General features: G+C 55.2%; 3 protein-coding genes across 3 annotated transcripts; 2 read left to right on the top strand and 1 right to left on the bottom strand.

Moving 5' to 3' along the window:
* Positions 1–938: 938 nt before the first annotated feature.
* Positions 939–2,140, top strand: QC763_0048720 (uncharacterized protein; the record flags this gene model as incomplete). The annotated part of the gene is made up of 2 exons (XM_062905733.1): positions 939–1,364; positions 1,448–2,140. The coding sequence occupies 2 exons, from the start codon at positions 939–941 to the stop codon at positions 2,138–2,140; spliced, it is 1,119 nt and encodes a 372-aa protein (XP_062766575.1).
* On the bottom strand, positions 1,839–3,835 carry QC763_0048730 (uncharacterized protein). Its single transcript, XM_062905734.1, has 3 exons — positions 3,246–3,835; positions 2,387–3,065; positions 1,839–2,018 (listed from the first exon to the last, which is right to left on the bottom strand). The coding sequence occupies exons 2-3, from the start codon at positions 3,026–3,028 to the stop codon at positions 1,986–1,988; spliced, it is 675 nt and encodes a 224-aa protein (XP_062766576.1). The 5' UTR covers positions 3,029–3,065; positions 3,246–3,835; the 3' UTR covers positions 1,839–1,985.
* A 1,754-nt stretch (positions 3,836–5,589) lies between these two features.
* QC763_301750 (uncharacterized protein) lies at positions 5,590–13,955 on the top strand. Its single transcript, XM_062910632.1, has 4 exons — positions 5,590–6,363; positions 6,508–11,893; positions 11,951–12,030; positions 12,094–13,955. Exons 1-4 carry the CDS (start codon positions 6,169–6,171, stop codon positions 13,420–13,422), a joined length of 6,990 nt encoding a protein of 2,329 aa, XP_062766577.1. The 5' UTR covers positions 5,590–6,168; the 3' UTR covers positions 13,423–13,955.
* The last annotated feature ends 25 nt before the right edge of the window (positions 13,956–13,980 follow it).

A 13,980-nucleotide genomic window follows, 5' to 3' on the forward strand; every position in this document is an offset into this window, starting at 1 on the left:
TTTCTAATTTTTTTTTTCAAGTATCGGCCTTATTTGGGGATTTTAGCCCAGGATACGGCGGTGGGCTGGTTTGTTATGGCGAGGGAATTTCGAAAAGGAAACATGTTGGTGTTCTTGGATTCGATTTTTGAAATTACATCGGGCGAGATCGCACGCATCTGATGCGATTTGGTTGCTTATAGATACCAATCTACTATGTTTTATTGGCTTCCACTAGACATCTTTGGTCTTGATCTCCAGAGATTGTAAATATCTATCAGCGTCAGAGACTGAATCGCACACATCTCTGGGCGACGAAAATAGTGTGGGACGGCACGTATAATCAGTTCAGTTGGTTCATGGTGCCGGATCGACCAGCGAGAGCCATAGAAAGACCTTGTAGGTGTCCTGATCGACCTTTAACACAAATCGATGTGGAAAATAACGACAGTGAATCGATCCTCCCACCCCTGCCAGGATACGGACGTCAGATCAAGCCCCGTCAGATCCAGAGACGATGGGTGTATCGAAGCGGGTATCGTATACGGCCTGAGCTACTTTTTGTCTTCGCCCTGCGCACCACACCTCTTTCCCAACAAACTGCATTGCCGGATAGCGTTATACATGGATGTAAAGTGGTATCCCGCTGCCGGTTGCTGGCCCGCTCTCGGAGGGGAGGCGCAGACAAGGCCATAGGGCAAAGTTGGAATACGCTGTGGCACGGTGGTATCTCGGGTTGAAGGTGGGATGAGCACTCGGGCGAGAGGAAGGATGATGAGATGATGTCTGCATAACAGGAGGTTTTTCACTGGCGGGATGACGACCGATGGACATGAGGTTGCAGAGATGCAACATGTTCATATCTCCTGGTTGATATCAATTGCTTGTTAGCCCACCCCCTTCTTGCCTTTTGCTACAATCATCATTGAAACTCCTTTTCTGAGCACACAATTGCCAGAATGGCTCTTCCTAGCGAAACGAGGGCTGTCATCATTGCCTCCATAGGCAAGGCCGAGATCATGTCGGTCCCCCTCCCTACGCTTCGAGACGACTACATACTCGTCCGGACGACAGCCGTGGCGTTGAATCCCACAGATTGGAAGCACGTCTACGGGATCAACCTCGGACCTAATCAGCCAACCGTCATCGGCACCCGTGTAGGCTGCGACTACGCCGGCATCGTCGAGCAAGTTGGGCCCAAAGTGACCAAGGCCTTCAAGAAGGGAGACCTCATCTGCGGCCCGGCCCACGGATCCAACGCCGTTCAGCCAGAGGACGGGACGTTTGCAGAATACATCGTGGTGAAAGGGGATGTTCAGATTAAGGTGCCTGGTAACCTCAAAGACTACGAAGCAGCCACGTTGGGAATTGGGATAACAACTGCTGTATGTATTGTTCCTTCAGCCCCCCCCCCCCCTTTTTGTTTTCTCACAATCACGTGGGTATGGACAATTGACGCCATCACCAGGGCCAAGGCCTGTACCAAGCCCTCTCCCTCCCCCTCCCTTCACCAGCTTCCCCTGTCCCGGACCCGGACCCGGACCCCAGAAGAAAGATCTTGATCTACGGCGGCAGCACGGCCACCGGCCTCCTCGGCATCCAGTTCGCCGCTTTATCTGGATACACCATCGCCACGACTTGCTCCCCGCACAACTTCTCCCGAGTCCGGTCGCTCGTCGGCAACGGCAGCGTTTCTGCATATGACTATCGCTCTCCGACCCTAGCGTTAGACTTGAGAGCATGGGCTGGCGACGATCTGACGGTGGCATGGGACTGCATAGCGAGCACTGACTCGGCAAAGTTGTGCGCTTCTGTGCTGGCGAAGGAAGGCGGGAAGTACAGGTCTCTGCTGAGGGTGCCGGATGAGGTGGTCAAGGGGGTGAATGGCAAGGTTGACAGCGGGTTCACGTTTGCGTATACGGCCTTGGGGGAGGCGTTCAGAAAGGCGGTGGATATCCCGGCTGTGGAGGGGGATTTTGAGTTTGCGAAGCAGTTTTGGGAGCTGGCTAGAGAGTTGTTGGCGCAGGGAAAGGTGAAGACTGTGGAGGCGGAGGTCAATAGGGGTGGGAAGGGGGGGTTGGAAGGGGTGTTGGTTGGGTTGCGGGAGTTGAAGGAAGGGAGGGTGAGTGGGAGAAAGTTGGTGTACACTTTTGAGAGGTGATGGCTCGGCTGATTTTTGATATGCTCTCATCTATACGGGTCTGACTCATATATCTTGATCAAACTGGGCTGAAAGACTTGTAGATTACATTAGAAAGCAGGGGTATCTTGGACTTGGGGCGTGAAGGGCTACCTAGGAACAAACTCGACAACATGCATTGAGTGATTCAGCAAAAGTCCGGCCCATGCACCCACTATGGCAGGGTGACCGTGTTTTCCTGACATCAGACAAAAGATTTTTGACCTACACCACTGGCAAGGCCTCCGCCGGCGTCCCAGCATCTGCGACAGCAGGACCAGTGTTAACCCCAGCAGCGGCAGCATCAGTTTTCCTGGCGACGCCATCCACGACCCTCTGCAGGATTTCCTGATGCGCACTCGAAAACCTGGATCTGACAAAGTGTTTGACGAAAAAGTGGCAGTCGATTCCCGCAATTTCCACCAGCTCCCACTCTCCTTCGTCACCAGGCCCAAGCAACAAGTCTGGGCCGTCTAGCACCTCCCCCCTCCTCCTGACTTCGTAACTGCTCCTCACCACCACGCCTGCCTGGGCATTGGCTCGAACCCGGACGCCATGTTCAAAGCTCTGCATTACACACGGGATGCCCACCTCCTTAGTGCCCCAGGCGCCGAGACCAGGAATGACAGGGACCCGGTCCATCACTATAAAGGCCTGCAGCTTGGTGCCAGATTCGAGAAACAGGGGATCATCTACGACTTCCGAGACATCGAGGTGCCGCTGCTGAAAGTGGGCGACGTAGGGGTTGGCTTTGATGAGGGGCTCGTAGGCGTGGAGGCTCGCGAGGACGGCCTTGGGATCAACCCTGGCGGGGATGGGGACGCGTGTTATGACTGAGAGGGTTGGTGTGTGGGTGTTTGTGGCTGTCATTGTAGTGAACGGTGTAAGTTCTTAACGGTAGGTGGTTCTGTAGACGTGGTCAGCGCGCAAAGAAAAGGAAGAGGTTCAACGTTATTATCCTGATATGGCGGCTTTGTTTCTAGATGGGCCAAACGAGGGGAGGCGCACGCAAAGTAGGCACCGCTCAAAGTCAAAGAAAGGCTGAGCTCGAGCGGCCGAGAGAATGCAAAGCTGAAGGCGCTCTCACCTGGGCGGGTGGGTGTCGGGTGTTGAGGCCAGCATAAAACTGATGAGGGCCGATATCTATACCAGAGGCAAACGACGATATGAGGTGTGATTGACCAGTGACTGTGTGTTTTATAGTATATGTGCCAGCAAGTTGCAAAACGACCGAGATAGGGATGAAAATGGCAGCAATTGTTGCTGTTTCTAGAGCTGTGTTTGGGATGCCGAGTGGATGGCTGGAGTGGGTCGAGACTGGGACCGTGTCAGTGGTCGTTCTTTCCGCACTGGTTCGTAGCTAACGGTTGGCAGAGTTTCTTTAGTATGGAGCCTTTTCACAATTGTCCAGCGCAGACAAGGTTCGAAATATACAGATACAACAACCCACGGTAGTCACACTCATTAACTGCCCGACATCCACTCCCCCGCGTTGGGACCAACATGAAACGGTCCAGGGTTGGTGGACTCGACTGTTCTAAATACGGTGTGGCTCAGCCCTCTTTGGCCGTGCAGCTGCCGCGTCGGGGGCCAAAAGGCAGACATGATGGAGGTGTCTGGCGCTTCGGTTCTTCAGCCCCGTCGACAGCCCGGTCAGTTCGCCGGGGTACAGGCCGGGGATCGCTCAAGTGGACACACAAAGGTGGGCCCAGCCTCCGGAAGGCTTGACGATCATTTCGGGAGGAGCCGTTATCAAGGTCAGTGTCGCCTCCGGCTCCGAACATTTGACAACTTACACCCACGGCTACTCCGTACTGATGGTACCTATCACAGTTGACCACCCTTCACTCCTGAGCGGACGACAGCCCTATCGGATTAGACACGTCAAAAAGAGAGCATTTTCTTGCCCCAGGCGCATTCTGGCGGTGAGGAGGACGACAAATGGGACGGGCACCTCTTCTGCATCAACTCTGCGTCAAGCTGCATGAGCGGGTCACTGCCTGTCGTCCCATGAACTTTTGATGTTCTCTTTTGATAGGGAACCCCACTGCATATTATGGAGGATGTGGTGTATGGACCACAGTTGTCAAACATGACGCGGATCTGAGCATCCATCATACTGCTTGTTCCCGTCACAGTCTCTGCTGCTGGCTCTCTTTTGGGGAGACTGTGTCAAGCTGTTTGCTCCTTGTGTGCCTCTGTGCAACTTCTCTGTGTCCCAAGATCAGAGACCACACCAGGCCCTCACAACGCAGCCATCGAAATCCTCGCTAGCGGCGCATAGCTGCCCAGCCTGCAACGCATCTCAACCTTGGGCAGAAAGATGATTCGCCATTGCCCGTCGCGTTTGATGCAGGAAGGGTACCCCCAGATCGCGTTGCGCGCATCTCTTAATCTCCTACCACTTACACACGAGTCTGTCGAGTCCCGAACGACTTTCGATGCCGAGCCCCCATGCACTCAATGCCAGCAGCCAAAAGACAAGAACCCACCATGGCGCGCTGCCGAGTCTCATGACGGGCATATCGATGGCTACCAACGTGTGGAATCATCCGAACCGTCAATTGCCAACGTTCATCGGGGAGCCCCACCGATTTCGGCTGGGTCAGGTGGGCGACAGAGACATGGCCGAACGCTACCCTGACCCCCATGAGCCCACGCGGGGCATTCACGATTCCCCGCTATCTTGGCCAGAGAGGGTGAGAGGGGCATCATGGAAGTCGTCACCCATTGCACCATGTTTCGGGATGCCGCATCAACAGCAGATGAGGCCCTCTCCACGCCGACACACACGATGGCAGGACCTGTACGGATACCAGCAAGCGATTGGCCAAGGCGTCGAGTGTTGGATGCTGTCTTCCGGTGGCATGGTGCACACATATAATAACTATAGGGGCCGTGGACTCGGCTTGGTCCGTTCTGTTATATCAAAGCTTGGCTGGCCTATGGCACCCGTCTTTAGCCGTTTGATTTCGAACGCTCTCTCACGGTTTCACATTGTGCACAACGTCGAGAGCTGGGTTTGGGCTGTTGACAGGGGGGAATTGGCGAGGGGCAAGGGGAGCTTTTGGTGTCGGGACTGGGATGGATCACCTCGCCCTAACCGGATTGGAGCAGCCATCCCTTGCAACCAGCCAATGGCAGCCATCCCCAGCCATCCCGCAAAGTGCGCTCCAGGTCAAATTGTGGTGTCAAGCGCACGGCTGGGAGTCGGTCGGGGACATCAGCACAAGTCGAGAGAGAAAGAGGAGGAGCACCAAGCAGTCCCACCTACTGACCACTACACGCGTGACTGGGTCAGAGAGAGGGAAAAGAGGGCGAGCGCAATTGTTGCTTGGTTAGCGCGGGGCATTTCCCTCTTCTTCAGTAAACCAAGATCAGGAAGAAGAAACAGAGCAAGGCGGTGGCTATCGCATAACATCGCCGTGGCTGTTCTCCGATTTGTCCTGCGACAATCCGGTACATCAAAGTACCTTCGGCCGTGCATGAATACCTCTTTTGTACGGCCACGGAACCGTGCTCTCCTTTCCGCCTCTCTTTTGCCTGCTCTGGTTTCTGTTTGACCACCTGTGCGCCGACCACCCATCCTGTCCGCACCCTGCTGAGGCGGGGGCCATAATCAACAAGACTGTATCGCACTGCATCAGCGGTGTGGTGGCACAACGCGACGCGGCCTCGACAATACACCAATCCCTATCCCGCCGCCGTGTACCTCTGAGATCCGGCCGGGCGATTGGCTCTTCAAAACACCCAGATTTTTCACCAGGCGACGAATACCTTTTCAGCAGGGAGAAAAAAAGTCTTTTCGGAAAGGGGCTGCCCTAGAAACAGCGGTCGACCATCGTGAACACTCCTTTCCGCTCTCTCAACACACTTGATTCGAAGGCTGCCTTGTTTTCTTTGCGACAAACACCGACTCGATCGGATTGTAGCTTTGAACCCGTCGAGGCTGCACCATATGTGTGTTCCAGTCGTCGGTTGACACACCGTCAGCTCCATCAATCTTCACCATGGCCGCCCTTGACGCTTTGCCACTCCGCGATAACTGGGCGGACGATGTCAGATTGGAGGCGACCAAGATCATATACTCGATCAACGGGCTTACATGGGACGGGAAAGACGAGCGCCACCAAGATTCGGATTTCATAGAGGCTAGGCTAGCCTTCATTGCACGGAGCTGGATTGCGCTTTGCGCAGGCCCCAAGGTAAGGGGATCAAAGGCCCCCCCTTTTGCGCGCCTGTTTCGTGTTTGGCCAAGAGACAATGTTCTCAGCCAGTTTTTACCAGCATCTCATCGCTCATGTGTATATGCCTGGCTCTTTCTCAGCAACTGACAAATCGTTACCTAGGGCTCGCCAACCTTTGATGCCGACTCACGAAGAATCGTCAAGCCTCTCACCATCCCGAGCATCATCTCTAGAAGTCGGGCCACTGAAGAGACTGGGAGCCCGGAATGGGATGTTCAGGATCTGACAGGAAGCGGCGCATATGCGCAAAGTCGTCACCTCTCGGTAGACCCTTTACTCGCGGATGTTCTCGCGGCCAGGTCTAGAGCCGGAGGAAGACGTCATCAGAATGACATCCTTGCTGACCCGACCAGAGATTATCAGATCGATCTAGCCACAAACGAAGGTTTCCGACAGGCCGCGAAGAAGAAGAACAACAAGAAGGGAGGGGCGGCGAAACCCAACTATATCAGCAACAACAGCAACAGCAACGGTAACAACGACGAGGGCGAGAAGAAGGACGCTGAAGGAGGTGACGCTGGCGCCAATGGTGATGGGACCGGGGGCTCTGGCGGTAGCCCCAACGGAGATGGCGGCGGTGGGGACGAAAACAAAGATGACGACAAGAAAGAGGATGAGAAAAGAGAGGAAGGAACGGTAGAAGAAAAGGCAGAAGAGAAGACTGAGGAAGCTCCGCCGTCTCCCGAGGATGACTTGGTCGGTACTGGTTCTAAGAAGAAGAAGAAAGGCGTTGCAGAACCCGAGCCTCCGGCAGTGGAAGATCCGAAGAAGTCTACCGATTCTGGTTTAGCCGCCGCTTCAGCAGGGCCTACCTTTGATTCCTTCTCGAACATCAAGATGAACGGGAATCGTGATCCGCCTCGGAAAGAAGAGCCCAAGCCAGCGCAAAAGAGCGGGTTTGGTGGCTGGAGTGGCTTGGGATGGGGTGGGCTTGGTCTAGCATCAAAGGTTGTCGAGAATAGCCCGTGGGGTCTCAAGTCCAAAATCGGAGTGGGCTTCTCTTTTGGAGACGGTTCTGGTTCTGAAGAGCACATTCAGAGACCGAAATCAAGTGCAAGACAGGTTGAGAAACTGGCTGAGAAGCCAGTCGAAAGACCAGTCGAAAAGCCGGTCGAAAAACCGGTCGAAAAGCCAGTGAAAAAGTCGGCCGAGAAACCTGTCGAAAGACCAACTGCGCCAGAAAAGCTTTCGGATGACCCACCGGCAGACGACTGGTTCGCCTCCGCGCCCGCCGCAACAGCTAAGAAGAAGAAGAATGATCTTCTTGTCCAAGAGGCCAGGGTGGAACCGGGCTCTAAATCAGGAGGGAATGATGCATGGGACTTCTGGGGAGCGCCCAAGAATAAGAAGAAGCCCCAACCTGATCCCGAACCAGAACCGGAGCCTGCGCCAGAGCCTCCCAGGGAGCCAGATCCTAAGCCGGAACCGACCAAGAGCACAGAAACAGATGATGCCTGGGGAGCTGCTCCCGTAAAGGGTAAGAAAAAGAAAGGTAAGATCACCATTGCCGATGAACAACCAAAGGAGCCGGATCCTCCCCGTGAACCAACAGCTGAACCCGAGCCTGAGCCAATTCCCGATCCAACACCCGAGCCACCCAAGTCATATGAAGAGGACAATCCATGGGCGAACATTGCCACAACATCGAAGAGGAAGAAGAAAAAGGGGAAGAACGCCGTGCCCGAGCCGGAGCCCGAGCCTGTCAAAGAGCCCGAGCCTGAACCGGAACGAGCGCCCACCCCTGAACCTGTTCCTGACCCAGAGCCGGAGCCGGAACAGGAGGTGGAGGATTCTTGGGGTTGGGGTACTTCGTCCAAGAAGACCAGGTCGAAGAAGGGCAAAAAAATCGAGCCTGAACCAGAGCCAGAGCCAGAGCCACCCAAGGACCCGGAACCAGAACCTGAGCCTGAGCCTGTCCCAGAGCCCGAAAAGAAACAAGAAGATGACTTTTGGAGCTTTGGCGTCACTGCGACTAAGGGGAAGAAGAAGAAGGGCAGGAGTAAAGACCCAGAGCCCGAGCCTGCCAAAGCACCCGAACCCGAACCTGAACCCGAGCCTGTTCCGGAGCCCGCGCCGGAGCGTTCTAAGAAGGAGGAAGATGATCCATGGGGCCTTGCAGCTACTTCCTCCAAGAAGAAGAAGAAGGACAAAGGGAAAAAGGCTGCTGAGCCTGAGCATGAGCCTGAACCTGAACCTGCGAAGGAACCGGAGCCCGAGCCCGAGCCAGAACCAGAACCGGAGCCTGAGTCGGAGCCTGACATTTTAGAACACAGTATGTGGAGCTTTGGGTTTTCTACTAAGAAGAAGAAGGGCAAGAAGGAGCCCGAGCCAGAACCTCCAAAAGAGCCTGAACCAGAACCGGAGCTGGAGCCTGAGCCTGAGCCAGAACCCGAGCCTGAGCCAGAACGTCAAAAGAAAAGAGACGATGACGATCCATGGGGCCTGAGCACATCATCGAAGAAGAAGAAGAAGGAGAAGGGCAAAAAAGCTGTCGAACCCGAGCCTGGACCGGAGCCAGTCAAGAAGTCGAAAGACAAGAAGGACAAGAAGGGTAAGAAGGTGGTCGAGCCAGAACCAGAACCCGAGATGGAGGCTGTTCCCGAGCCGGAACCAGAACCGGAAAATGACGACGACGATGCATTCTGGGGCTCTCTGAGCGGCAACAAGATGGCCCATCACGAGACTTCAAGCACCAAGGACCTTCTTGACTTGGACAACAAGAACGGTAGCCATGTCGAAGCTGACCCGCGTGCGTCTACCGAGAGCAGCGGCGGCTTCTTTGGTTGGTTGTCAGGCAAGAATAAAAAGAAGTCTGGGGAGTCGTCGGATGTGTCCAAGCCGGAACCAACGCCAGAAGAAATTGAGAGGGCTGCTGCCGAGGAGGAAAAGCGCAAAGTGGAGGAGGCTGCAGAGCAGGCACGCAGGGAAGCTGAAGAGGAGCTTGCCAGAGACGAGGAGCAGGAACTAGCTGCTCTCGTGGCCAAGAAGAACAAGAAGAAGCGAAAAGGTATCTCGAGAGCTGAACAAGAGCGGATGGATGAGCTTGAGGCGAATGCCAACAGGCGGGCATTGGCAAAAGAAGCGCGTGAGGCAGAAGAAGCAGACCGAGAACGGGAACGACAGGAAGAGGCCGATCACGATGCCAAGAAAGCTGAAGAAAAGGCAAAGCTAGAGGCTGAAGAGGCTGCTGAGCGGGAGCGCGAAGAGGAAGAACGTGAACGACAGGAGGCTGAGGCTGCAGAGGCGGCGGCGGCGGCTGCTGCAGCAGAAGAAGAAGAAGCTGCAGCGGCAGAAGCAGAAGCTGCAGCAGAACGAGCACGGGCAGAGGCAGCAGCAGAGGCCGAGGCAGCGTCTTCCAAGAAGTCTAAGAAGGGTGATAGAAAGAGTAAGAGTAAAAGGGATAAGGAACGTGAGCGGGAAGAAGAGGAGGAGAGGGAACGTGACAGGGAACGCGAGAGGGAGCGCGAGAGGGAGAAGGAGCGTGAGAGGGAGAAGGAGCGTGAGAGGGAGAGGGAGAGGGAGAGGGAGAGGGAGAGGGAGAGGGAGAGGGAGAGGGAGCGCGAGAGGGAGAGGGAGAGGGAGAGGGAGCGCGAGAGGGAAAAAGAAAAAGAAAAGGACAAAAAAAAAGATAAGGATAGGGATAAGGATAGGGATAAGGATAAGGACAAGGATAGGGATAAGGATAGGAAGAAGGATAAAAAGAAGGGTAAAGAGAAGGAAAGGGAAAGGGAGCGAGAAAGGGAGAAGGAGAGGGAAAGGGAGAAGGAGAAGGATGAGGAGGATGAGGCCAACTATCTAACTGCCGAAGACGAAGACGATCTTTTCAAAGACCTCAACGATGCTGATATCACAGCCGAGCAACTCGAGGAGCTACTGGATGACGGGCCCGCGGGTAAGGGACTCAAAGACAAAGCGTCGATTGAGCCAGTTGAAACGAGGGATGGGCCCGGCGATGACCCCTTCAGCTTCTGGGGGGCTGCGAAGAAGTCAATCTCCAAAAGCCAAAAAACCAGTTCGCTTCTGCCTCAGGCACTGGACAGTCCACCGCAACCACCAGAGCCGGATATTCATACAGGTAGCAACCATGCTGAGTCATCGTCCAAGATCCTGTCAGCTCTGGGTGCTTTCGGCGGCAAATCGGTGTGGCACACCGAAGCCGGCACCTCGCCGTCACCCGATCTGGCCAAGCCGACGAAATCCAGAAGCAACAAGATCGCCGATCGCATGCGCGCCTTTGAAGTTGCCGACAACGATAAGGATATCTCGGGCGCTGAACACGACAACGACAAGGACAATGACGATAGGGGCAAGAGGCGCGACAAGGACGATATTTACGCCGAAGAGAAAGACAGTCGCGACAACCACAGGGCCGGAGCTTGGGGTGAGTACGGCGGCTACGAACAATACGACCCCTACGAGTACGAAGCACCGATCGACGATATTCCTCCCCGAACCGCGCCACCACCTCCCGCTCCCGTTGAGGTTGTAACGCCCAAGGAGGAGAGGAGGAAAAAGAAGAGCAAGGACAAGAAGGGCAAAGAAAAAGACAAGCCCAGAAGCTCGGAACCTGCTATCATCGACGTCGAAGCCTTTGCAGCTCCTCCGCCTCCTCCCCCACCTGCGCCGCCTTCTCCTCCGCCAGCAGCAGCCCCCTACCTCCCGCGCTCAACACACACCGGCTTTCCTGGCGGGTTCCCGCTCGACGACGAAGACCACCTCGACGATCACCCCCGCCGGCGCAACATCATGGATTCAGGAGACGATGACGAGATTGTTGATATCATCGAAATGGCGTCGGAAAAGAAAGTCAGTAAACGGTCGAGAAGGGCTGCCAGCTCTCCCGAGGTCGTTGATGAGATCCATCCACCACCACCTCCTCCTGTTCCGGTACCGCCCCCTGCTGTTCCTGATCCGCCGCCTCCGCCCATGTCGCCCATGTCCCCTCCTTTTTCACGCTCTGTCAAGAAAGAAAGGACCAAAATCAATCGCGACGGTGCATCTTGGAACATGTGGTCAGCTGCTGCTCCGCCTCCGCCTCCGCCTCCTCCTCTACAGGAGCCTAGTCCCAAGAAATCATCATCAAGAAGTAAAGAAAAAGAGAGGGAAAGGGAATCAAGCTCCAGGAAGAAGGCGTCCTCTGCTGCTAAAGCTGAGAAGTCCTCATCCAGAGATTCAGGGTCGGAGGATAGGCCAGAGAAGATTGACAGGGTGCGCTCCAAAGACAACCCGGCAAATCGATTCCCTAGCGTTTTCGCCAGCACTCCCCCCATCTCTCGGAATGTCACAACCCGTGAGAAACGACACACTTCAAGCAGCAAGCCAAGCTCACGGCGGCAGTCTGTGGAAATGTCTGGTGGAATCATGAGCCCACCCCCTGAGGAGATGTCGTCCAAGGCGGCCAAGATCCTTGGTGTCGGTGGTGCTGCCGGTCTTGCTACTGGCCTCGGCATCGGCCTTTCAAGATCCAGCGGTAGACGCAGTAGAAAGTGTAAGGATACATCGGTCGATGGGCGATTTGGTGACCACTTTGCTAACCGTGTCTCAGCCGTCGACGAGGAGGGAGATGTGGTCATGGTCGATCCCACACCACCCAGCCCGGACAAGGCGGAACGGCGTCGGTCGAGAGTGAGTTGGACAACCCCGGTATCGAACCCCCCCGGACGGAATACTGACCACGGGCTGCAACAGCAATACCCTCCCCGTCCGGAGGATGATGTTGTCATGGTTGATGCCGGGGATGCGACCCCTACTCGACCTCCTCTCAAGCGCTCAGCCTCGAGCGCGAATAAGAAATCGGGGTTCTCTTCTCTCTTTGGTGGTGTCTTTACACCGAGCAAGTCGGATCCCCGTTTGGATCCGCGCTCCACAGACCCTCGTCTGGATTCGCGCCCAGAGCCTCGTAGGCGCAGCACTGCTTTTACAACGACGGATGAGGAAGCTGGAAGACGAGTCGAAGAGGATGAAGCTGAGCGGGAGGCTCGCCGCGCTGCTCGTCGTGCTGCACGCCGAGCCGAGAAGGAAGCTGGAGAGAGGGGTGCAGGTGAACAAGCAGCCGAGGAAGCCCGCCGGGCCAAGGACGAAGAACGCCGTCGGCGACGCAAGAGACAAGAAGAAGAAGAAGCCCGCAGACAGGAAGAAAAAGAAGCGCGGCGTGCGGAAAGACGTGCTCAACGTGCTCGGGAGGAAGCTGACAGGCGATATACAGAGCAGCCGGATTCTGAGAGAGCGGAGCGTCGCAGGCAACGTGCAGAGAGGGAGGCTGCCGAAGCCGATGCTCAGGCCCGCCGGGCAGCGAGACACCAGGAGCGTCGCCGCGGTCACCAGCCGGAAGAGCCGGCTCGGGATATTGTTGAAGAAGAACGCCACCACCGTCGTCACCGCAGCCACCAGCCCGAAGATTTTGCACAGCGTGACCCAGAAGAAGAAGAACGACGCCGTCGCCGTGATGCAAGACGCGCTGCGCAAGAAGCCCAAGTGAGGGAGGAGCATCATCATGTGAACGGACGACATCGTTCTGAACCTCCTGTCAAGCACTCGGTATATCCTAATGAGCACCAGCACGCAAGAGAAAACACGGCTGGCTCGTGGCCGCATTCGGGCACGTCATCCTGGGTGAAGGAGCATTCTGATGCGCCACCGCCTCCAGAAAATGAGGAAGAAGATGAGGGTCCTCTCCCCGTCGAAGAGGTGATTGATGAGGAAGAGGCACGCCGTGAAGCTCGTAAGGCGAGACGTCGGTCAAGATATGCTGAGACGGCAGCTGTTGAGAATGGCGGGATGACTGCTGAAGATCTTGACGAGGAAAGACGAAGAAGAAAGCGACGCGAGGAACGGGAGCGGGATAGGGAGAGGGAGAGGGATCGTGCTGAGCGTGATCATCGCTACCCCCCCGAACGGGACTATCACAAAGGATCGGATGGCAGTGGAGATATGCGCCGTGATCCTCGACGCAGCTCCACATTCGATGGTGCCACGCCAAGAAGCTCGTGGTGGAAGAGACTCGCTGGGAAGAACTGAATGTTGTATGAGAGTGATGAGAGATGACGGCTGGTTCTTTTTTTTTTTTTTTTTTTTTTGAGACGATATGAAGTGTTGAGTACAATATTTTGGATGGGTTGCATAAGGTGGTTGGTTGGTTTGTTTAGATTGAGGGAGCACTTCATCACTTGTTCTGTTTCGGTTTATGTTTACTTCACTTTGTTGGCCTCTTGGATTGTGATTGTGCAAACTTTCCCCCTGTACTCATTCGTTTGTGTTCTTCATGGAAGGGGCGCTCGGTTTTGGACATCGGCATATGCATCCTGGTCTTGAGTTGGGCTCGTTGAGACCTGGGGATCATCCATCAGTTGTCGACCATGTACTTCTGTGTAAGGGAGATATATCCAACATTTGTCACCATGTCTGTTTTATAATGGTAGATGTATAGCACAGTTTTCTTCATCCATTATCTCGTTTTGATACCAGAATAGGTCTCACAACCAACCGTATTCCATGTCCGCCTGCTCTCACACTGCATGAGCAGGCACCGGTTGGCTCCTGACCCAACGATGCCAACATCAGCCAAACGACTGGTCC

The sequence above is a fragment of the Podospora pseudopauciseta genome, chromosome 3, assembly GCF_035222475.1.
Source record: "Podospora pseudopauciseta strain CBS 411.78 chromosome 3, whole genome shotgun sequence".
NCBI classification, from domain to species: Eukaryota; Fungi; Ascomycota; class Sordariomycetes; order Sordariales; family Podosporaceae; genus Podospora; species Podospora pseudopauciseta.

Excerpts from the sequence above, each read along its gene's own strand:
- QC763_0048730 (XM_062905734.1), bottom strand. The coding sequence starts at position 3,028 with ATGACAGCCACAAACACCCACACACCAACCCTCTCAGTCATAACACGC. Across the intron at positions 2,019-2,386 it reads CGGAGGCCTTGCCAGTGGTG|TCTTCACCTTTCCCTGCGCC; the intron begins TAGGTCAAAAAT and ends CCGCCTCCACAG.
- QC763_301750 (XM_062910632.1), top strand. The coding sequence starts at position 6,169 with ATGGCCGCCCTTGACGCTTTGCCACTCCGCGATAACTGGGCGGACGAT. Across the intron at positions 6,364-6,507 it reads CGCTTTGCGCAGGCCCCAAG|GGCTCGCCAACCTTTGATGC; the intron begins GTAAGGGGATCA and ends ATCGTTACCTAG. Across the intron at positions 11,894-11,950 it reads CGGTAGACGCAGTAGAAAGT|CCGTCGACGAGGAGGGAGAT; the intron begins GTAAGGATACAT and ends ACCGTGTCTCAG.